Source organism: Panulirus ornatus, chromosome 55 (assembly GCF_036320965.1).
Source record: "Panulirus ornatus isolate Po-2019 chromosome 55, ASM3632096v1, whole genome shotgun sequence".
NCBI classification, from domain to species: domain Eukaryota; kingdom Metazoa; phylum Arthropoda; class Malacostraca; order Decapoda; family Palinuridae; genus Panulirus; species Panulirus ornatus.
This window is the reverse complement of record NC_092278.1, coordinates 24,346,057-24,371,520: the sequence shown is the minus strand read 5'-3', so window position 1 is coordinate 24,371,520 and position 25,464 is coordinate 24,346,057. Positions and strand designations below refer to the sequence as shown.

The window sequence follows — 25,464 nt, the reverse complement described above, 5'->3', positions numbered from 1 at the left end:
CTTAAATTGGAAATAAGTTGGAAAAATATGAGTTAAATTAACAAAATTTATATATTCAATGTAGGCTTTAAAGGAAAATCAAATTGTATTTGATAAGTATTAATGTGTACCAGTATGTTTTCTCGGAGCTACATAAATCCTTTGGCATAGTTATCTATTCGTATTTTTGGATTTTCATCCACAGAAAATACTAAGTTTAAATCGTTTTACTGAAACTCTTGTGATCAGATTCACCATGAAGTAGAATGAAATAAAGTATGTATTTATCACTTTTTATCAATCTTATCATTTCGCATCATCCATACTATTTGTTCAGCTGCAGATGTAGGTTGTTTTTTTTGGATTGAAACACAAGAGCATCTGAAATGGATGTCGTGTTGTATGCTTTTCCCACTTCAGTCCAGGTATGTGCTGCTCGGGGTCTACGCAGGTATGTTAGGAGTAAAGTCAGGGGTTGGTGGAAGGGCAAGAGCTAAGGAAGTGGTAGCACTATTGCTGAAGCAGGAGTTGGGGTGTTTGAATGTAAAGAAGTGAGCTCCAGGCTGATGTGGATGAAAATTAAAGTGTATTGCGAGTGATGGGCGATTGTTATCGGTGCTTATGGACCTGGCCATGAGAAGAAAGATCATGAGAGGTAAGTGCTTTGAGTGGCGGATGAGTGAATGTATCAGCAGTTGTGGTGTAAGAGACCGGGTATTAGTAATGGGTGATTTAGATTAGGGTATTCAGTAGTGTGAATGGAAATGGTGAATAGCTTGTGGTGTTGTGTGCTGAAATACCTGGGTTAAGAAGAGGGACATGCACAGGTATACTTATATGACTACGAGAGATGGTCAGCGGACATTATTGGTATACATACTAATTGACAGGCGTACAGAAGGAAGACTTTTAGATGTGTATGTGTTGAGAGGGGCAGCTGGTCTGATCATTACTAAGCTTAGGCAGTTGAGGATGAAGATTTGTAGTTTTGTTTTGAGATCGTCCGACCTCGTGCTTGGTCCGACAGTGGCTGGTCTTTGCCTGTTGGCGGCCTGTTCCCTGGTTTTTATACATGGTATGTCAGTGTCTTGTGTGTGTGTGTTCAAGGTCTAATGAAGTGCAGGCAACCCTTTTGGAGGTGGTGGTGGTCGCGCTATTCTCATCTGGGAGTTAGGGGGGTATTCAGCTAGGGTCCGGAGCAGGTGTTCCATTTGGTTCTTTTGGGTATTTTTAAGTAGTGAAGCTGCTGGTGTTGCATAGCCTTCCTCATTGAATTATCCCCCCACCCTCCATCCATATGCATCCCTGCTTGGGATTGATGTGTGTGTGTGATCCTCCTCCTCCCGAAGACCTTATGTTTGAAGTTGTTCCCCCTCACAAAGGAGCCACAAACCTTGGAGTTACATTGCAATGCAGTGTTACTTATTTTTATGCAAAGATTTGGTAATTTTATTGTAATGAACTGTTCCTAAGACTAATTTCTCGAGGAAGGTATGTCTTGTGGCAGTGGCGATATTGATTACGGCCTCTGTGATTCCGACGCTGATGTATACAGAGTGTCAGTCAATCAGAACGAGTCCACTTTGTGGTATATGGTGACGTCACAGGCCTCACCATCCAGGTTCTGGGCGGATTACGCATTCAAACGCACGAACTCGCATTTTTGCCACCTAATCTGGCGGAGTAGACGATTATATCATTGTTATATTTCGACTCGAACACTGGAAATGAAGGTAAACTTCAGCCTCTGCTCGACGTGGTAAGAGTTTTCCTGTGTTGCCTTGTAGATGTTTCACCTGTTAGTTTTTTCTTACTCCCAAGTTTCTCTGATATTCGTAACACAACCCACTATTCAGGCCTAATGACCTTTCTTATAGGTTGTTGACCGTTAGTCTTAACAAACCGGCCTACTCTCGGTCATACATTAGCGTAGTTAGCCCTACCCACTGTCTTAAATGTTAGCGTAGTTAGCCCTACCCACTGCCAGTTATGTTAGCGTAGTATGAGTAAATACAAGTAAGAACTACCGTCTGCACGTCTTATTCTCTTGTCAATACAGTAAACTAGCAACGCTAAATACTATAATCGTAAAAAACTCTGAATTAATCGCAAAATTCTTATATTTTTCCTTTTTCATGATAGCCGTCTTCATGACACTTGCGTCTGGCTTTAGGTGTTGCATCTTTCATAGTATTACCACCTCGATATGTTATTAGTATTTTCTTTCAAAGTTGAGAAAGTTGTTTTTGTTTACATATAAGGTGCATATATTTCAAAGTGGTGCAAATTGTGTTAAAAATAACATAGTTATTTTAAGCAGTAAAATAAATTGACTTTTTCTTTTATAAACAACATGCTGCCCATTGACTCGTTCATTGAAGTATTTGTCTAGTTGAAATTTTGGGATTGGCTATAGGTAGCGCCCGTGCGCTATATAGCCATAAATTGTGTTATCTTCATAGAAATGCATTGAAAATTAAGAGTGTTAAAGGTATTTCGGACGGTGGCTATGAGTTTGCTTTAATCACCCAGGTAGTTGATAGGTTGAAATCCTGGATAACCAACCAACCAAGAGCCTCGTACATAATGTGTAAATGACTTTTCGGTTGGTGGATTTAACTTGATGTTGACAACCGTGATGATTGTGGTAGTTTATATGCTTAAAGCCCAAACAGCCATCCAACCACTGGGTGTGAAGATACCGTGTCTTGTAGGGGAGTTCCTGGACTCTGTTTAGCTTAAAATTTTAGATGCTGCTTTTATTAATCCTACATCCCCTCCACCTGATCTCTGTCTGAGCTGTCCGAAAAGGGTTTCTTTCTCTGGTCACGTGCGATGTTAATGGATACAGTGGCATCCATGACAATGTCTGCAAGGGTGTGCCTCCGAATGTGCATTTGTGCTGGCTCGTCAGTTCCGTTTTTATAGTAAAAATAAGAAATTTTCCATTTTCGTGGAAACATGGGTTGGTATATCCCATTTCCCAAGAAGGGTGATCGTTCTAACCCTTCTAACTATATTCTTGTTGCTTTAAAGGCATGTTCTGTTTCCAAAGTTTTTGAATCCCTCCTCGACCTCCCATATCCTCGAACACCAGTATGATCAGTATTGCTTCCGTAAGGCGAGATCTTTCCTATCATGCAATAATGTCTGGTAATCATCCTTGAACGTTGTAGAGGAATCCTGTGTAGTTGCCCGAGATATATCCAAAGCTTTTTTGACAGAGTGTGGCGTTGGGCTCTCATCTTTTAAGCTCCCCTCTTGGCTTCCCGCCCTCACTTTGCTCCTTCGTATCTAGCTTCTTCTCTGGCTGATCAGTCTCCGTGGGTGTTGAAGGATCAGCCTCCCTCCTTTTCTCTTTCATTATTGGTGTTTATCAAGGTTCTGGTCTGCCTCCTCCACTTATTCTTTATTCATCAATTATTTCCTTTCTAATACAAATAACGAAATGCACTCGTATGCTGACGACTCGACACTACATTCTTCCACATTCATCAGAACTGCTTCGTCTTTATCCTACTTTATTTTACAGTTCGCGATGCACTTCACACCGAGTTTCTCTGAATAGGTAGTCAACACACAAGTTAGGCACAGATGGCGGATGTGCTTTGTAACAAGAACCAAGCGTCCTTCATCTTTCCATGTGCTACTGAGTAAAACTATCGGAAAAACTCCAAAAATTTAAAAAGAGTAAACAAGTTTATGTAATACATTCCATCAATTTTGGTAGAATTTATAAAAGCTGTGGTGTTTCTGATTAGGGGAATATAACTATATTGTATTTTACAGTATGTAAGAGTACGTGAATTTTTATTACTTTGTAATTAGTACGAATATTTTACGGAAAAGTTCATAAGCATTGTTGTATGTTTACTCTGAAAATGGCCTAGTTTCTTCCAGTAGTTAGTGGTGTGATGACGCTTGACAAAAATACTGATAAACAGTCGACAGCTTTAAATGCAGCCGGCGTGATCACAACAGTTGTCAGTCATGGTAAGTAGCTACGAACAAGCTGACCACACATGGGCCACCCTGTAGTATTGATGACACCCCAAAGCACACACACCCGACCTGTACCAGTCATGGCACCCGAGAACTGACGTGTCATTGACAAGATCCTGTGCTAAGCTTAACCTTGACAAATGTCTGTACACATACAAACAAGCAGATTGGTTCCTTCATAGGTCTCAGTTAGAGCTAAGCTTGGCACGGGCTCTTGTCAGTGACAGCCCGTTCTTGTGTGTGCCTCTACTGGCACAGGACGAGCGTGTGTTCTTGGGGTGCCATTCTTGGCACAGTTCGGGTTGTGTTTCGGGGTGTCATGACCGGCATATGGCGGCCCACGAGTAAGTGGAGTGTATAGTAGGCGTTTAGGTGGATTTGTGTGTTGTATAGAATGTGTATATATTCGATTCTTCCTTTAAGGCGACCCCCCCGGTATCTGTACATCTTTCTTTGCTCCTATATTTTCCAACTTTTCCTTTTAGTATCCCAGCTTATATGATTACCATCTAAACTCGGTTTTTACTGTTATTACGACACAGTGGATTGAATCAAGGCATGTGAAGCGTCTGGGGTAAACCATGGAAAGCTGTGTAGGTATGTATATTTGCGTGTGTGGACGTATGTATATACATGTGTATGGGGGGGGTTGGGCCATTTCTTTCGTCTGTTTCCTTGCGCTACCTCGCAAACGCGGGAGACAGCGACAAAGTATAAAAAAAAAAAAAAAAAAAAAAACGACACAGGGGAATATATATATATATATATATATATATATATATATATATATATATATATATATATATATATATATAGTACAGTATCATTGTACATGAATCTTTATTATATTGCTGGGTGGAGAATATATACATACCATTTGTATTTAACAAGTCGGCACCGTAACCCTGGATTAGTGGTGTTTCATACCATGTAACGTTCGTGACATTTCAGCTGTAAATATAAATTTTACTTATAATCAACAAAAATTTTTATATAAAAAGTATAAAGTGTCATGTATGTCACAAGAGGAAGCAAATGCTGTAAGTTTGATGTTTTGTTATTTTTAAGCATAATTTCCTGTAAGCTCGAAAGAAAATGTTGCTATACAAGTTTAAGGAACTTGATTGAAGAGGATCAAACATCCATTATTTATATACATTTAAATTTTTGTTCTCCCTGTTATAGGGGAGAAGACATTTAACGTAGTGTAAATGAAAAAGATTTTGAATTCGTATATTGTCTTGTCAAAACTGTCTTGGTTGAATTGATATCTAGATGGGTGAATATGAAATTGTTAGAGATGAAGCATTTCATCACATTTCACACAACACGCATTTTACAATTGCAACATGGTCCGGCCTGTGCCAGTAACAGCATACTGCACACATACTCCCAACGTCTGTTAGTTATGGCACCCTGGATACACACACCCGACCTGTGCCAATAATGCCACACTCGGAAACGGATTGTCATTGATAAGAGTTCGTGTCGAGCTCATTTCTGGCGAGTCTTAACACATTCTCGCACTCGTAAACAACGGGCCTCTGCTCCAGAACTGTTTGGTGCTGAACAAATAATGGGTACTATATGATTATTTAAATATATCTTGGTATTTTACGTCATGTCATCCTTCTAGAGCTACTAAAGGATCTAATTTAAGCTGATTAGGTTGATGAAAGGATGGTACCCTAAGGGCTGTACTTTATGGCATTACATTTCCCTGCGTCCACTTCCAGTGGAAGGTGGCTGGAAACAAATCGTCAGTTGCCAGAAATTGGAATCTTGATTCTTATGACCAGTTAGAATTCCCTTACGCACCAGTTTAACTACATGAAATTTATATGTAAAATTCACAACCGTATATTCCAGAAATAGGCGTCAGCGCACTTCCATATAAAATTCACAACCATATATTCCACAAACAGGCGTCAGCGCACTTCCTGAGCTTGAAAACCTCTCGCCATCAGCATGTTGTGGTCTCGACTCCGGTCAACCGTAAATGTGTAGAGGAGTAAAGCCTCTGGCTTGATGTCGCTAACATTAGTAAGGGTCGACTTTGTGATAACCGTTTACGTGTCGCATAGACAAAAATTTACGCTTATTTTGCCCTGTCTCGTAAACCATGTGCATATATCACGTCTTTCTTACCATGCGTGTATGTACACACGCGTTCTCATTTATCGATCGGCCACGAGAGGAGAATGAACAACTGGGATTGTGTCTGGATCGACCGCTTCGCCCGGAATTCGAATCCATGCGGGTCCGTTTTGACTTGGACAGTAACGCAAACCACAACGCCATGAGCGTATGTAGCTGCTTGTGTATGTTTTGTATGATGTGGCAGCTGGAAAGTTTCCCTCAAAAATATTATGGTTAAGATATATTTCTATGTTTACAGACATGCATCTTTGACATTTCTTTTTTTTGTGTGTGTTATAACCTCGACACCTGTCTTATAATTGTCAAGAAGTCAGAAGTGTCGATGGTGTAATAACGATGCTTTTGTCAAGGATAAAGTGAATTTAGTTAGGTTTGCCGAGCGTATAGTGAGTACGGGTTTCTTTGTGTATTCCCTCATAGTGAACATGATGGTGAGTGATGATGTGGAGGGAGACATTCTGTAGTTCCTCATGACTATTGAGGTTTGCAGTTGTATTATGTATATTTTGTCGTATTGTTCGGATGCTGGTGTAGTGAACCAAGTTCAGTTGTTACCTGTCGACTGCCAGGGTCGTAAAGGCCGCCAACGTCAGGTTAGGCCCATCAATCGATAATACTTGACCACCATCTTTAGTAGGTGTTCTAGATAACTCTCATGCCTCTCTCACACACACACACACACACACACACACACACACACACACTGTTAGTATATCACTTGAACAACCTGCGTTGTTGATAGCCAGGAAACCATACAACTTGCACGCAATGTAATAACATATCTGTTGTTACTCTTATGTTGTAGTATTAGTCGCTGATTTTGTTTACATTTATACATGTGTTCTGGGGGGGATGAAGTGAAGTTCTCTTGAATATCATGTCTTGATATTATTACTGAAGGGACGACTGAAGTGTGTGTGTGTGTGTGTGTGTGGCGCGGGCTCTTGTCAATGACAGCCAGTGCTCGGGTGTGGCATTACTGGCTCAGGTCGGGTGTGTGTACCAGCTACACGGGTAGGTTGTTGTATGTGTATGACTGTACGAGGACATTCATCTGGATGTTTGTTGTGAGTTATGAGGCAGCTTGAATGTCAGCCTCAGAGCTCTTAATACTGGTGGTGTGAAATGTATTTATATGCTCAAAAATTTGTGCATCGCTGAAATTTAATTTATCATTTAATAAAATGGAAATAATCACATATTATTATAAGAAAATTAACCTTGGTTTATTGCATTTTTAAGAGAAACTATAGTATACTTATGCTCAGCTTGAAAGAAAAATGTATTTTAATTGTTTTATATAAAGGAATTGCCAAAAATATTTATCACAATCCAACAATCCACTATTTTTGTCTCCTTCTTTAGAAGGGAGAGCATGTCGGTTATATTAATTCATATAAGCAGTCACAGCCTAGGTTGTAGATGAGGGGAAATGTCTCGCTTGACAGATCGGCAAATTACATATTAATGAAATGACAGTGAAAACGAGGGTGGAGTAAAAATAGTGTGATGACCCATGAGAGTTAGTAGGTCAGTTGTCGAGGTTATAGCGAAGATGACCTTTGATGGTCAGGGCAGTGTTGACGAGGGTGTAAAGATGCATTGTTAAGGTTAAAATGAATTTATAAGGTTTGCTGAGCGTGTAGTGAGTATGCGTTTCGTGGTGTATTCCCTCATAGTAAATATGATAGTGAGTGATGATGGAGGGAGACATTCTGTAGTTCCTCCTGACTGTTGAGGTTTGCATTTGTAATATGTATATTCTGTCGTATTGTTCGGATTCTGGTGTAGTGAACCAAAGTCATTTGTTACCTGGCCGTTAGACCTGTCGACTGCCAGGGTCATGAAGGCCGCCAACGTCAGGTTAGGACCATCAGTCGATAATACATGACCACCATCTTCAGGTGTACTAGATAACTCTCATGACACACACACACACACACACACACACACACACACACACACACACACACACACACACACTGTTGGTATATCACTTAAACAACCTGCGTTGTTGATGGCCAGAAAATCATACAACTTGCCTGCAATGTAACATATCTCTTGTTACTCGTATGTTATAGTATTAGTCGCTGTTTATGGAATTTATAGTTGTATAATGTGTGTTCTGGAGGGTTCAAATTAGACTGACAAACGAAGTCTCGACTCTTGAGTACTATATTTTTTTACACATTTGTTTTGCCCATATTCACATATTTGTTAACTTATGAATCGAACGACAACTGAAGTGTATTGTAAGTAGCTCTTGTCCTGTGTGTTGTGTAAAGTGTTGCGAACTCCTTCATTCCAGTTGAGTTGACTTTAGATAGGTTACTGCTTCCCCACTCAGAGATGCTGCATTAGGTCAGAATTCAGAGATGATTTTGTATGTAGTTATATGTCTAGATTTACAAATTTTTAATTCTTTTGATATCATAAAGTGAAAAAAAATAATTTATACTCTGATATAACATAAATAGATAAGAATATAATTTTATTTCAAATTTTGTATAGTTATGACCAGTGCTAAAGAGTATTTATTTCTGATTTTCATATTTTCGGAAATGGGTGTGGTTAGGTGTATTCTGCTAGCTAAACGCACATTGCATAGTTGTCTATCTATTTTTGGATATATGAGTCCCATTTGATGTTGGGTACGTGAACGAAACCATGGCAACTGTACAGCATGATAATGTGAATCTTAATATCGTAGTTGAGTTTGGTATCAACTCTTGTGGCCATATTGTTAGAACAAGAAGTATAGTTATTACCAGGTTGTATGTACAAGTAGACGGATGAGGGAGCGGTATATCCTCACACCGTACATATTGAACCCACGAAAGATCACACACATTGTCTTTAATGCAGAATACTTAAACCTTTCCAACATAACAATGTTGATATTCTGCACCATCCATACTGTGCGTTAAGCACGTAATGTTGTTTGATAGATACATTGAAATAAAACATTAGATTATCTTAAAGGGATGGATTGGGTAATGCTGTCCCCAGCCCAGTCCAGGTACGTTCCTCTAGGCCTGGAGTTCACACCTTGACTGAAGACGCGGGCCAGAAACTATTGGTTATATATATTCACCAGGTCCATCCCTAGTTATCGCTGACAACCCGATCTCGAGGGCGTCATAGGTCGGGTATGTGTGACGGTAATGTTAGGTGCACGTGTGTGTATGTGGTGCAAATTGTGATGCAGTCCGAAATGAATCTTAGTTTAAACCAATACAGCAGAAATTAAGCACAAAGTTTCTCCAAAGCATCTCAAAAATCGGCCTATTCAGATCTCATAAATTGTAGTTTTATAGATCAAAAGCAGTAACATTACTCATAGCATACTATTCATATAGTTCCTTAATAATTCTAGTGTTGCTAATGATACATGTTTACCGATTTTATTGACAAAAACAATAAATATTAATGTTCACAGGGAAACGTTGGAAGATGTTTTGACATCCTGGTGCAACAGCAGCGGCAGCAGACACCTTCATCATTTAGAAGTACCCAAATCCTGAGTACTACACTTGTCTTCAAGGAGAGAATTGTACCCAGGGCTCACGGGATCAGAACTTTCCATGATTACAGCGTAGGAGACTGTACTAGGTAGGTTTATATATATAGAGAGAGAGACCTTCCCATATATCTCTTGGTTTGGATCCTAGTCCTGTTGTAAGACTTGAACCTTCGCCAGGAAAATCACGTTAGGTATCGACTGTATCGCTGAAATGGGGAGGCCTAACTTCAGGTACTGCTTAAGCTATCTTTTATGAAGTAAAAAGTCATCTGCTGAAGGGGTTAGAAATGGATGCCTAGAATGGAATATCATATTTAATACAATATAGTGATGTAAAATGTCTACCATAAGAAATTGAGATATTGTTATGCGTTTAAGATGACAACTCGTCATATAAAAAAGACTGTTATTGCTGTCATAATTGTTTCTATGTTAACCAGTCTGATAACGTGTGAACATTGCTGCTCATGGTCGTGTGACGTGTACGTACAACCAAGAGCAAGAAAGACATGGCATAAGCACGATTTCAGGAATTTAAACTTCAATCGCGTACGCGATATAGCGATGGAATAACCAGCAGAGTACGTGGCGTCGGTAAGAAAAGATTTGTGCCAGGCTGAACCCTGATGAAATTTAATTGTTAGGTGCAAACCAGGTACCAAATGAATTGAAGGGCATTAGAACGGAATTGATAAAGGGGAACCTACGGTCCGTGCATGGAAAAGACCAGGGGCGTCCGTACCTAACGCTGAACCTGAGATGAGGGAGTTGGAATTACATAGCTTTCCGTTTTAATCATTAAAGATAAGGAATGAAGTGTGATGAAGGATTTTTGTTTGAAGCACAAGTTTGCCTTCTGATATGTTTCCTGGACACATTTAGTTATATTGGTCTGCTGACTTTATAGTTGTGAAGTTTGTGAATGCTCTTGGATTAGAAGTTTCTAGACTGACACCTCTGCCAACCCTTCCAGTGTTGGCAGAAGTTTTGTTTCAAGAGACTTTGCAGCATCACAACCCTCAGCGTTAAAAGACAAGAATGTTATCAAAGTTCTGGCTGTAAGTACGAAAGCTTTTCTGTCCGAATTAGAGTTGAGTTTGTATCAAAAGTAGGCTACATTTGAGAAAACTGAACCCACAAGAACTTTATCATCAAAAGTTGATAAGAGTTATGTTGTTTTTACTAGCATAACAAAATATTTACCACAGACACTGTTCCTAACCAATTGTTACTCTCGTGATAGGTCTACACTTTTGCCCCGCTCGTCTATGCTTTGTTATTTCTGACGTTATTCACAGGGAAACAACTTAGAGTTGGGTTAGAAAATCTTGCACTTCACTGGGGTTAGGATAGAATCTTTTACTCCTTTGTAGAATAACTGTGTAATGAATAATTCTCCAAGACTATTCTTGAGGTGCCATTACTGGCACAGGTCGGTCCCTGTGTGTGTTGTGTGGATTCTCTGTTCTGTACAATCTGAGAGTGAGGTTAGAAATGTTTCCTTTTTGATGGACATTCGTTAGAACGTACCATTTCTAAGGTTAAGATTAGAAAGGTGGAAGATATTGCACTATGAGCCAGCACATCTACACGATAATGTGAAACATTTCATACCTGAATATTATGAAATGCATGTTCGTTCTCGCCAATCTTCGTTTTTAATTGCCATTTTATACGGACACATTATGTCTTCACTGCTTTTATGTATTCATTCCAGGCTTACCTTATCTTACATGCGTGGATGAAACCCAGTAGCAGCTCTGTATTGAGTTGAAAATATTATGGTGGTGTAACACTTTACCCTTTATCTCCCTTTTTAAAAGAAGGAGTAAATGTAATTTGATGCGTTTGCAAAGGTTTCTGGTCACATTGCGAGAGAATGTACGTAATTTCCACGATTTGGTCCAATCTTGTTTTCCTAAAGTTTCGTAATAGGTTTTGATTATTCCCTTAAAACAATTTGGTCAGTCCATTCTAATGTATTCCTCGCAAAAAAAGATTCGGGCCCCTGAAAGTTTTAATCTATACCTGGATAGGTAAGTGTGGAAGATGGAGAGAATGGTGTACCAAAGTTATTCAGCGATATGGATTGATGAATACTTAATAATCTTTCCAGACTCGATCGTGTTTGAAGGACCAAGCATTTCGTCCATCGAAAAGAAGACTGGCGTATTGAGCTGCTGATTTAGTTAAAAGTTGGCCATATTCTTCCTGCAAACGTGTGGATCCCTAATGGAATTTGGTAGTAAGTTAGGTTACCGTTTTTGAATCCCCCCCCAGCGTCTTTCTATGAGTAAATTGATATTCACAGCTTTCCTCCTTTTGTTGATAGCAGTAGAGTTGTAATTATTGTCAAATAATGTCTCGTTGACAGCCTGTAGGCTCTGGACGAGTTAGTGTGTCCCAGCACACAACAGGTAGCAACGACGCCATTAGTTTCCACAGGAATGGAATGACTATTGTTTATTAATGTAACTACAATTGATCTGTGCGTAAATCAGTTGGAACTGGAGCTTCGTAAAAGGCACAGTATCTGCCAATGAAATAGGCACCTGATAAGCTCTCTCCTTTGATAGAATCATGAATCATATCTACCGTTACAGTTTGTTGTTAGGTAGTATCATAAAATATGTGGATCTTTTCGAAGCGTCGGATGTTTTTTCTCCTAAAATCTATGCTAATGCATGTAAGGTAAAGAAAGTGTGAATTCTCTTACAGTTTTCATGTCGGGTCGCCAGATAGTGGAATTTTTCCTAGGAGTAACAAAAATGACTTTCTAACGCACTCACAACATTGCAATATCAGGAGCAAAGTAGGTATATTTTGATCATGAATTAGAATTAAAGTATTTCAGATTAAGGCCTTTTTCCTTTTAGTTAGGGAATTTTTGGATTGTTGCCGTGCATACTGGGCGAAAAAAAAATCTATTGCCCTACCCGGCTAGTGCGTTCCGTGATCAATAGATGGCAGTGAGTCCTCCTCTGTTGACCACCTAGTCGCGTCACTTGCAAGTGCCGATTATTTCGCGATTTTGAGCTATTTCTAGTGTTTTATGAGTGGACGCCAAGGATATAAAGGTTCCTGTGGGGTATTCCTTCCAGGGGAAAGTTGAGAACTTCCAGGTGAGTGTGAGATATGGTAGGGATATGGAATTTTGTAATGTAAACAAGACATTTTCATTCATTCTCTCCTCCCATCGATTGTTCTCTTAGCCCACCAATGAATACGATTTTAGTCTGTCATTTATCCGTAAACGTGCATATACTTCCTAAATCATCAGGAAAGAACAGTGAAAGGAGTTTTCCGTGATTAATGGGAATGTCGGGTAAAAACTCTTGACTATGGAAGTAAACATGTTAAAACAAGGAAGGGGTGTTCCAATTTTTTCTTCACTTATGTCATGTATAGTGTCACTTTGTAAGGTTAGAAGCTTTTTTTTTATTTGCCTTTCAGAAAGGCTGTCCTATTTTTCCTCGTGATAGTAAGCGATACGGAATTCAGAAGAGAAAGATATGTTAAAGGTGCTTGCTTTTGAACCATAGAGAGGATTGTTTGATATATATTAGTATTTTGTTATTGTCATTCTTGTTAGATATGTAGATTATTTTCTCGTCTGATTTTGTTTTAAGTATGGAAAGTATTTGTTTACAGACTTGTTTACATATGCTATTTTGTGCCTGTTTCATGCCGTCTGTATGTATATATTTGTATGTTATCATTAATGTCTCATCACTTTAGCCTTTTATACTATTATATTTACCTTGATTTATCAGTCTGTTACTCTTTCTGAGTATGTTTTATTATATGTTTGTATTTTTCTGTATCTATGTCATTCTTTGTATCGGTCACCAATCTTTTCCATTGATTATTGTAGCCATCTTTACATATTATTCTGTATACCATTAGCTGCCACACATTCACTAATGACCAGTGAGTAGCCTTAGAAAGTGTGGTAGGTATTTCTATGACAGAAGAAGGTTGGTTAATTTGAAGATATCCCTACTGTTGTTGAAGCACTTGTAACATACTTTAAGGAAGGTTACTATTTGGAATGTAATTTGCCAGTAATTGTTCTGCATAAAGTTATTTTCCTTAGAAATGTACTATATGAACAAATGAAGTGTTGGCTGCATCTGTATACTAGTATTTTATTATCCCAGAATATAATTATATTATTCAGATTGTGCTGACTCTGTTTAAGGAAAGCAGATTAGACCAGTGTTCCACTTTGGTTCCATTTATGTTAAGTTTGGTGGCTGTATCCATTACTTATAATAGCTCCAGTTAAATTGTCTGTTTTACTACAGATCATCTGTAGGTTAGAATAGAATCTGTAACTCGCAGTGCATAACCAGCCTGCAATCTTTGTTTAGTATTCTTGGCTGTCCATCACAACTGGGGAACTGGATTTATGGGTGATATTGTAGGTACTCAGAGTAAGAACTGTTTGAATCCTCATTTAGAATTTCAGTTTACTAATGATGGGTGTTTCACATGTTGAATATATGTTTACTACTTGTTGATCTTAATCTGTTTCTAGTGCTAGATACTGAGTTTTCACCTAAAGTAATGATTGCCCTTTCCATTACATTAACCTTTTACAGCATGCTTTAATGAATGGGGTTCTCCAGAACAGGTTAAGCTAACAGTTTTTAACATTAAAAGAATGAGTTGTTTTAATTGCATCACCTTTTTAAACCCAGCACTTTATGGACATTCAAAGTTTGTGTTGTGTTTAGATATTGACATGCCACAGCCATTTAAAGCCATCATGTATTCAGTGACCCATTAATGTGAAGTCTGTAAGGGCAGCCAGACCTCTTCCTGCTATGGTTGTGTATGGGTTCCTGAGAGACTAAGGTTTTTATGCCAGCCTATTAAAGTGGTGGGTATTTGAAGGCATATTTATATACTCGTGGAAAGCATGGGCCCATTCAAGAATTAGCAGGATACATGTAGATGTTTGTATGTCCCATCAACACCTCGGTTACCTTGCTAAACAAAACACCAGCCATTCTTGGCATCGCACGTGACACAAACATGACATTCACTCCCCACCTTTAAAAATTCATCACAGAAGCATAAAGCAAAGTAAGTTCCCACAGAATGCCACCTGGCACCAGATTTCAACAAGAAAAAGAATCCCATATCCTCTACAAACAATTCATCCTCTCGACTCTAAACCATGCCTCACCTGCCTGGTCTTCCAACCTCCCAAAAGTATATATGGTAAAACAAAGATGCAGACCACTTAGAATAGAACACTTGGAACAATAGCTGGTTGCTTAGTAACCACACTTACCAGAAACACGATGAAACAAAGTTCCTCCTAATACAAACCCACCTTACCATGTTTGACACCCACTTGATAGCACTGAACCTATCTTACCCAAACCACTACATACCAGTCTAACCTCCAACGCCATCACATATGACACTGACAGAGCATACTGTACACACTGAATAATCCCAAAGGCACTGAATAACCACTCTCCCAACCTAGTTGTAAACTTCACCCCACCAGACACCACCTTCAGAAGCCACATTCTCCAGACAAACATGAGTCATATTCTCCTTCTTACGCTGTGGACATCACCCATCTATACAGCACTACAAATGCTGTTTTAACATATCTCAAGACCCTTCATATATAGTACTCTTATCAAAGAACTACTGACTCCAAAGGTGTCTAGATTTCCCTTCCACTGGAAGTAGCACAGCTTAGGGCTGCAGGAGCATTTTCCCCTGAGTAACACCATTAAATTATAAAATAAGGAGGGTGAAAGCCTGCATGGGAAAGAGTGAATTGGAGTTATGCAGTATACGAGGGTTGACGTGCTGTCAGTGGACTGAACCAGAGCATGAGACAGCTTCCTGATTGCTGCAGGATTCTCTTAAGAAAAGAAGGGTCTCCAGTGGCAGAAAGTAGAAGATATAGGTGTGGTGTTTCTGAACTCCATTTGCTCTAGGTTACACCATGAAAAAAAATTCACCAGTTATGTCAGTGGTGACACTCATCAAAAAACATATCACTCTAAAGGAGTTTTCATTTTACTGCTACTGAAAGTAGTGTAACCTTGGGCTGCAGGAGCCCTTAGAAAGGTCCTAGGTAACACCAGGAGTCTTTCATAATTCGTTTTGGGGTACTTTTAAATAAATCTGTGCTGCAAGACTCTACCTGCTTGACTTTACACCACAAGTGAAAGGTAACGTTTGGCAAGGCTGTATCACTGAGAGTAAGGATGATCACTGGAAGCACAGGCTCTTAAAAGAACGTCTCATTCATAGGGAGTCTATATGTCCCTGTATCTTTAGCTGCAGGAGCCTTTAGCAAGGTAGCATCAAGAACAGAGAACAGCCTTCGAGGAAAAATCCTTGCTTGAACCCCTTCTCTGTTCCTTCTTTAGGAAAAGTAAAAACTGGAGGGAAAGATTTCCAGCCCCCCATTACCACCCCTTTTAGTTGCCTTCTATGACATGCAGAGAATATGTGACAAGTATTCTTTCTCCTCTATCCTCAGGAATGATGTATATAATTTGTCAGTTGTCGTCCTGTTGGCCTTTTCAAAAATTTTTCTTGAAATCCAGTTTTACCTGGTCTGAAGCATAGACTTCAAAGGTTAGTAAGTAATGAGAATTGGAGACCAGATTACAGCCTCATCACTTTACCATGACTTCAGAGAATGGGTGGGTTTGTCTTCTGTAAGCAAGTACCCTCTTTCTAATGCACCTGGATTTTTATTGAAAGGCCACATTCTCTCACATCTACTCATAGTTGACGTATGTAATGCACGACAACCAAATTTTTTATGCTCGTATTTCCATTTGCACACACTACACGAGCTGTCAAGATGACATGAAAATTTGAACCGCTTAGTGTTGTACTTATTGATATAAAAGATAACTAGTGTGGTATTCTGTTATTTAATGTCTCTGTTGATTTTACTACAGCTTTAATGCTATTTCAGTATTTTGTATTTTAATGCAGTGACTTGAGTTCTTTGCTTTCACATGGAACTATTTCACAGTTGACAAGATACCAGAATGTTGTCCTTGCTGAGTGCTTTTTTGAATTACCCCTAAGGCTCCTTTTTTATGAATTGATCTAAAGAAGCTTTTCAGTTCAGTGTTGCATTAGATTAGGTGTGAGATTCTTTAGTAATAATAGAGCTGATATCTGGCTGGCGACTCATTCACAAAGAGTGTTGCCACAAGCTACAGGGGCTAATAATTATTAGAGCTTATTTCAGTTATATTGAGATGCAGGATCTCTGCCACATCCCAGACACTAAAATTTGTTGGGACCTAGATTAGAGGGCAGGTTATAGTGTGTAGCATTTCAGCAGTATTTTCAATGAGTTAGACAGTATTGCTGTTGCAATGATTTGTGTGGTATCTGTAGTTGTGTTGTTTTATGTTAACATCCTCTGTGAGGCTCAAGTAGGATGCTGTCCCAAAGAAAGATATTACACATATAATTGCCTGGGTCTGAGGGGATAAGGTTTGTGTTCTGATAAATGTTAGTGCTTCCAGTTTTTACGTTGAGAGCATAACTGGTTGGATAGGTAGAGCTAGAGAGAATTTCATGCTTATGGTTTGGGACATAATCCTACCAGGGTGATGACGAAAAGAGTTGTGGATGTAAGTGAAGGAGAGGCAGATTGATGTGGGAGGGTGCTTGCTTGAAGGCCAAATCTCACAGCTGTACATATTTTACAGTATTTAAATGCCTCAGATTGTTGTTTTGGGTCACCAGCTTTGGATTTTTTTTTCTCAGATTTAGCTTATTATAATGACTGCAAGTTCATGTTTCTCCATGCCTATGCCTTGAACTTCAATTTTTAGTTTAGTAGTGTTGCTGATCTGTTTTGGAGTTTTATTAGACATGCAACAATAGTGTGATTACTTATTTTATCATTCCATACTTCATGAAAGTAGATGTAGCTGTATTGTACAGTTGAACATATTTTCTCAGAAGTTACCTTGCCCCACTGCACATACCAAAAAAAAAGAAAAAAAAATCTTACGATGCTCATCACACAACCCTACCACAGACCAACCTTCACTGGGAACTAATCACTCTCCTTTCTTCCTAGTTGTACACGTCTTACACCCTTGATAAAAACTTCTCTCTGCTCGTGGCAGCTTACCTCCCGCACCATATGTTAAGACCTTCCATGAAGCATCTATATCAACCCTATCATATGCCGTCTACAGATCTATAAATGCCACATACAAATCCATCTGTTTTTCCAAGTATTTCTGGCATACATTCTTAAAAGTAAGCACCTGGTCCACACATCCTTCACCACTTCTAAAACCACACTGCTCCTCCCTGGTTTGATTCTCTGTAATGCCTTCACCCTCTCAGTCAGTACCCTCCCATACAATTTTCCAGGTATACTCAACAAACTTATACCACTGTAGTTTGAACACACCTTCATCTCCTTTGCCTTTGTACAGTGGCACTATACATGCATTCTGCCAGTCCTCAAGCACTTCACCATGACCAATCAATAACACAGTCACCCCCATAATGAATTCAATTGCAGTACCATCCAATCCTGCTGCTTCACCAGATTTCATGTATTTTATTCATTTATGTATATATTCATTTATTTATATATATATTTATTTATTATACTTTGTCGCTGTCTCCCGCATTAGCAAGGTAGCGCAAGGAAACGGACAAAAGAACAGCCCAACCCACCCACATACACATGTATATACATAGGCTCTCCTCTACTTACGACCTGTGCAACTTATGACCATCCGCACATATGACTGGAAAAATAATATGAATTAGAAAATGAAAATGAAATATGAACTAAAAAGATCATAAATAAAAGATAAAAAGAAACTACAGGATCGTATTATAAAGCTGTTTAATGAAAAACGAGATATGATAGAAATTGAGTTGGATAAAAGAATGCCTTACAGGTATACAAATTCTACATGCCATGCTGACATGCGCCTGTCTTATGTCCAGTTACATTCATGTTGATTTTTAGTTCAGCATTATTTGCAGTTTGGAGAATTAGAAGATATGTTGTCCAGTATCCTGTTGACCACTGTCTTAGTTGCAGGGCTGCACTTGATTATGTAATTTACAGGCATGCAGCATTAAATGCCATACTGATGGAAGGATTACTGAACTGTAGAATTTTGCATTACAGTATAGCACTGTGTATACAAATAATATCTAGAGTTCAGTCAGCATCCTTTTGTGTTGCTTTAATGGCATGGTAGACTCCTAGGAATCACTTTGTTTTTATTGTTCGCCCATTCCATCATCTGTCAGTGGGAGTCACGCTTTGGCCTTTAGCTTAATCTTGGTTATAATTTGAATTTTTAAATCAGATACTCATGGAACTTAACATTTGTTTCCCAGTCTATAAACCATTCAGTGGTGTTAGACCAGTGATTCTAGTTTAGATTTTACACGAGTTAGACTCCTTAAAATGATGCTTAAGCTCGAACTTAACCTGATTATAACTTTAAGAAAATGTGACCTTTGGCTATGGAAATGAATACATATGATTTGATATTTTCCAAAGACTGTTTCCACCCATTCAATTTTTATATTTCCCAAAGAATGTTTCCACTCATTGATATTTCACTGCTAGTAACTGTACTACTACACAACAATGATTCAAATGTTGCGTGGACCACCCTTTTGATTATCATTATCATCTTTATATTTATCTTTTTTCTATATTTGTTAGCCCTTTCGTAATATGTGCTTTCAGTATACATTTCTTGAAATATTTGTTTTTGATATTTATTGCTTCAAAATTATTTATTACAGTAATTTGATGAAAGTTTATTTCATTGTGACTAATTAGAAGAAATGTGTTTAATGGTATGGTCATTCCATGGGGTTCATTCAGCATTCATAATGATGATTATTTAGATAATTTTTATATAATGTTGAGTTTTTATAGGTTTTTATTGCTTTCTTTGTGTGACATATGGCTATGGTGGCTGTTTATGTGTGGGGAGTGTGATCTTCTATTGCCTTTAATTCGGTTATTTGCTTCAGGCTGCATTTATATATAAAGAACATTGAAACTTGTGATTTAAATTGTAACAGTATTTGAGCATAATGAATGTTATCTTATTATATGATATAGATTGATATTTATCTTAGGACCTGGAGCACATGAGATTCAATCATTTTGCAAGTGCCAGGAATTAAGTAAATGAAGGATGCATTTAAGAATACTGCTATGATGAATCACATTTTCGGGCTGAAATATTCCCAGTCCAAAGACATTTTATTTTTAAGTACTGATAGTAAGGACTGACACACAAAACTCGATTGTCACTTTTGGTTCTCCATAGTTGTACTAAAATTTACTCTACTTTCAATATTGTTTCAGAAAGTCATTTCATAAGGTCATTTTTGCATTGAAGAAGCAGAAGGCAAATCTTCACTTTCTAATAGGATTTTGTAGCACTAACACAGTATTTACTTTGTGGATCGATTAGCATGTGTATTGTTAACAGACATATTACCTTGCAGTCCCTGACTGTGTGGTCACTCATTGTGAAAGTACATGGTGACAAGATGACAGGAATTGGATTGTACTGGACAAACTTTCCATTAATGTTTGTTATTAAGATTGATGATTTTATCACTGACTTCAGTCATTGACGTAAAGAAAGAAAAATCTTTACAAGAGATGTATTGCTTTAGAAAATCATGATAATGTATGCTTGGTTTGCATTACTTATGTAGAATTTTTTTTTGTATTTTTACTACATGTGATGTCTCCTCTGTAAGTTATAGTATCTAGGACTTGTGATGTGCTTCCTCTTTCTTGTAAGAGATAATGTACTCTTTATAGAGAGATAAGCCAAGCCAAATTGTAGTTGAGGGTCCCCTTTATGTCTGGTTAAAACATAAATCATTTCCAACAACTTACACCTGGTTGAGAACTTCCAGTGCAGTTCAGATAATTCCCTCTCTTGACATTACACTTTATTGTGTTTTAAACACTTTTTCATGCTTAAAATTTTCTTTTCCAGATTTTTGTAGAGGTTTATCTACTCAACCAGAGAACTCCATATACTCCAGCCAAGGTAAGACCACTAGTTTAGAATTACTGTGCCTTTGAAGTACAAGTGTTTTATGAAGATGCTAAGATTTTTAGCATGATGCAAGATTTATTGAACATAGATCTGAAATTAAGCTCATAGTGACTTCGAGAGGTAAGTTAAAGTCACCTATGTTCTGTGTTAGGGATTTATGTTTTGCCTTGCTCATAGTGATGGAAATGATATCTCTTGAGGGATTGTAAAAATAGTGTATGGCAGAGGTATAGAAAATATCATTGTCCAGTTTAACATTTTTTAGCACTTTAGCATCCAGCAGAAATAGGTCACCCTGACATACATTTCATGTTTCAAAGGCAGACAGTATAGAGTAATCGGAACTTACATGTGTTTATATCTGTGATGATCTTGGCTTGTCAGTTCATCTGTCTCTACACTCTTTTGAAGAAGATACATCGTATTCACTTTTCATACTTGAGCCATGCAAAGATGATGTGAATATCTTGCTTTTAGAATGTTCATGGCTGAAGTTTTCAAAAATTCACCTTTTGTGTTATTTTTGTGGTGGACTTTAGGCATTAATGTAGATTATTATTAGTGACCACTTCTTATTTAAAACTGCAACAATCATATCAAGATTTTACCAGAGAATGAGGATTTTCATTTATGACTTGCTGGATGTTGATGTCCCTTTTTCCTTCGAAATGAGAAAAAAGAAATGTAGTAGGTCCCTCATATTATGAAAGAATTTTGAAAAAGAAATGTGTTATTGAATAGGTTGGTTTCCTTTTTTCCAGTTGAAAAAGGGAAAAAATTACTTATAGATTTGAGAGAACTCAAGTATGCAAAAAAAAAAAAAAAAATCGGCAAGAAACTGGAATTTTTTTGAAGATGCTGTAGTAGTCACAGTAATTCTATCATGGTCCTGAAATAGTTGCTGTAAATGTATTTATGATTATCCAAAATACAAGATTGGTGTATAGTCTTGTCTGTAACCTTTTTATGTTGTCTTAGAATTGTTATTGAAAGATTATGTGAGATCATGGACCAGACATTTGCATCAGTGAAACTATTTTTTCATGAGTAGTAAACAGTAGTGAAAGGCAAAATACATAGGCCATAAGTGCATCAAAAATATATACGTAAACGGAAAGAATACTTCCCACGTATTCCATGCGTGTCGTAGAAGGCGACTGAAAGGGGAGGGAGCAGGGAGCTGGAAATCCTCTCCTCCCGTTTTTTAATTTTCCAAAAGAAAGAACAGAGAAGGGGGCCAAGTGAGGACATTCCATCTGAGAAGGGGGCCAAGTGAGGATATTCCATCTAAGACTCAGTCCTCTGTTCTTAAGGCTACCTTGCTATTGCAGGGAATGGTGAATATATAGGAAAAAATTAGTGGTTTAGTGTGAAAGAATGTGGCCTTTGTTGTCTTTTCCTAGTGCTACCTTGCACGTGTGCAGGGGGAGGGAGGTGCCATTTCATATGTGGCAGAGTGGCGACGCGAATGGATGAAGGCAGCAAGTATGATATGTACATGTGTATATATGTATATGTCTGTATATATATATATATATATGTATACGTTGAAATGTATAGGTATGTATATGTGCATGTGTTGGCATTTATGTATGTACATGTGTATTTGAGTGGGTTGGGCCATTCTTTCATCTGTTTCCTTGCACTGCCTCGCAAACACGAGAGACAGCGACAAAGCAAAATAATAATAATAATAATAATATATTTTTATATTTATTTATGTATTTATTTATCTATTATACTTTTTATATTAATATATATATATATTTTCTTTTCTTCTTTCAAACTATTCGCCATTTCCCGCATTAGCGAGGTAGCATTAAGAACAGAGGACTGGGCCTTGAGGGAATACCCTCACCTGGCCCAATTCTCTGTTCCTTCTTTTGGGGGGGGGAAAAAAAAAAAAAAAAAAGGAAACAGACGAAAGAAATGGCCCAACCCCCCCATACACATGTATATACATACGTCCACACACGCAAATATACATACCTACACAGCTTTCCATGGCTTACCCCAGACGCTTCACATGCCTTGATTCAATCCACTGACAGCACGTCAACCCCGGTATACCACATCGCTCCAATTCACTCTATTCCTTGCCCTCCTTTCACCCTCCTGCATGTTCAGGCCCCGATCACACAAAATCTTTTTCACTCCATCTTTCCACCTCCAGTTTGGTCTCCCTCTTCTCCTTGTTCCCTCCACCTCTGATACATATATCCTCTTGGTCAATCTTTCCTCACTCATCCTCTCCATGTGCCCAAACTTCAAAACACCCTCTTCTGCTCTCTCAACCACGCTCTTTTTATTTCCACACATCTCTCTTACCCTTACGTTACTCACTCGATCAAACCACCTCACACCACACATTGTCCTCAAACATCTCATTTCCAGCACAACTCTATCCATAGCCCACGCCTCGCAACCATACAACATTGTTGGAACCACTATTCCTTCAAACATACCCATTTTTGCTTTCCGAGATAATGTTCTCGACTTCCACACATTCTTCAAGGCTCCCAGAATTTTCGCCCCCTCCCCCACCCTATGATCCACTTCCGCTTCCATGGTTCCATCCGCTGCCAGATCCACTCCCAGATATCTAAAACACTTCACTTCCTCCAGTTTTTCTCCATTCAAACTCACCTCCCAATTGACTTGACCCTCAACCCTACTGTACCTAATAACCTTGCTCTTATTCACATTTATGTATGTATGTATAGCGATGGGACAGCCTTGTTTAGGGTTTCAGGTGCCCATGCCATCATTGCTAACATTTGAAAAAAATACAGTAGTTTTGATATTTGATTGGCAGACAGTAGTTTTAACATTGATTGGCTGTGAGCAGTTTAAACATTTGGGTGGCTGAGTTAGCATTGTGTCATAGAATGCATTTACTGCATTAGGCTTAAGGAGAGTAATGGTGATGTTCATTCTCAGAGAGTATTCTCAGCCACTGGTCTTTTAGAATAGCCTCAGCCTTTGTGTGTTAGAGATCATTTCAGGATTTGGTTAGAGAGCAGATGAATCCTTTGGTTGGTCAAGAGCAGTTTCTGCATTTGGTTGCTAGAGAGCACTTTCAACCTTTTGTTGCTAGGGAACACTAAAGCCTTTTATTGTTAGGGGACCTCTTGTAGCCTTTGGTTGCAAGGAGGGCACTTCTAGCTCTCGTTTTGTTTATAGAGAGTAATTTCAGTTTTTGTTTGCTGAAAAATAGTTTCATCCTGTGATTGTAAGTGGGGCAGTTTCAGCCTGTGGTTGCTTGAGAGGAGTTTGATCATGTAGTTTCTTAAGGATTACTGTCAGTCTTTGATTATTAGACGCTCAGTCTTTGGTTGACATGGAAACCATTTCGGTTGTTTGTTTGGTGTCAGTAAAACTTTTTGGTAGATAGTAAATTGGCCATTGGGCTTTGCTTGTGTGGATTTCATTATCAGTCTTTGGTTGTTGCCAGTGAGCAAGTTGCAGCCTGATAGCTCAGAACAGTTTTAGTATTTGGTTCGTACGAAGTCAGTTTTTTAGTTGCTGTGGAATCAGTTTTAGTCGTTGTTTAGGAAATAACGCCAGTCTTTAGTTGTCAGGGAATCAATATTTTTTAATATTTGATTGTAGACGTGCAACCTGAAAGCATATGAAGATTGATGTTTAGAGGGGCTGCGACAAAGGTCTGTTGTGCCATCAACTCACACCACTGTGAGGTTCTGTTGCCCAGTTGTGATGATAATTCCGAGAAAGGGTCGTTGGATCTCTCATTTCCCCAAGCAGCCTCGACAGTTGTAGATCTTGGCGGCGAGCGGAGCCAGCAGTGAGTCAGCAGGGGGTTAAGGATAAGGGACCTGTTGTTTGTGGCCAGTCAGCTGGGGGAAGGCAAATCAGTGTGGCGAGTTGGCAACTGCTTGGGACTAACTGGTAACTCCCAGTCTAACTGGCAACTCTTCGAGGCTGTATGGTTAATCCTTAAGGGTAATTGGCACCAAGTCCTAGGATGAAATGGCGGTTCCTCATATCCTAGTAGCACCTTCGTAGGATTAACTGGAAACTCCGATGAAACACCGGCATTGTACAGGGCCAACTGGTGACTTGACGGATAATCCCTCAGGATTGACAGCTCCTTTAGACCAGCTGCCAAAGTCGCTTCCACCAGCTGGCTACCCTGGACCACTTAGCATAACCCAGGGACCAGCTGGCATACCCTTCATCCTCTTAGTAACCCAGGTGGACTGGTTGGTACATCTAAAGATTAACACTATGGCAGAACATTGGTTTTGCCATACTGTGTTAATCTTTATGATTGACTGGCACCGCCAGATTACAGGTCGTGTTCCTAGAACTGCATGATAGACTCGTAAGGTCGGCTGGCAATCCCCAAAGACTAACAACCCAGTAGAGGTAAGGGGAAAATATCAGCTCTGCAGGACCAACTGGAAATTCTTAGGGCAAACTGGCAACTATGTAGGGACAATTGCCTGCTGTCTAGGAGCACACGACAGTTTCTTGGAGCAAGCTGGCGACCCCTTATGGCTTTCTAGCAACCCCAAAGAACTGACAACTCCCAGGGCTAGGTGGCAAGTACATATGACCAAGTGGCGACCCTTCAGGGCAAGATGTTACCTACTTTTACAGTATAGGGAGAGAGTTCTTCACTCTTGGGCCTCCTCTCTTGAACGTTTTTTTTTTTTTTTTTTTTTACCATTGTGGAGATTTTGC

At 38.9% G+C, this 25,464-nt stretch overlaps 1 protein-coding gene across 5 annotated transcripts in view; it reads left to right on the top strand.

Moving 5' to 3' along the window:
- The window catches only part of LOC139765587 (uncharacterized), a 106,538-nt gene that overhangs the window by 28,728 nt on the left and 52,346 nt on the right, over positions 1 to 25,464 (top strand). For 3 of the 5 annotated variants that reach the window (XM_071693211.1, XM_071693212.1, XM_071693209.1), the window contains exons 5-7: positions 9,581 to 9,753; positions 11,781 to 12,786; positions 20,695 to 20,748. Coding sequence is in view for 1 of the 5 variants with exons in the window: in XM_071693214.1 (XP_071549315.1) it covers positions 9,581 to 9,753; positions 11,781 to 11,796 (189 nt within the window). In the remaining 4 variants the exon portion in view is untranslated. Of the gene's footprint in view, positions 1 to 9,580; positions 9,754 to 11,780; positions 13,803 to 20,694; positions 20,749 to 25,464 lie in introns of those variants that run through there. The other 2 variants (XM_071693213.1, XM_071693214.1) reach the window with 2 other exon arrangements.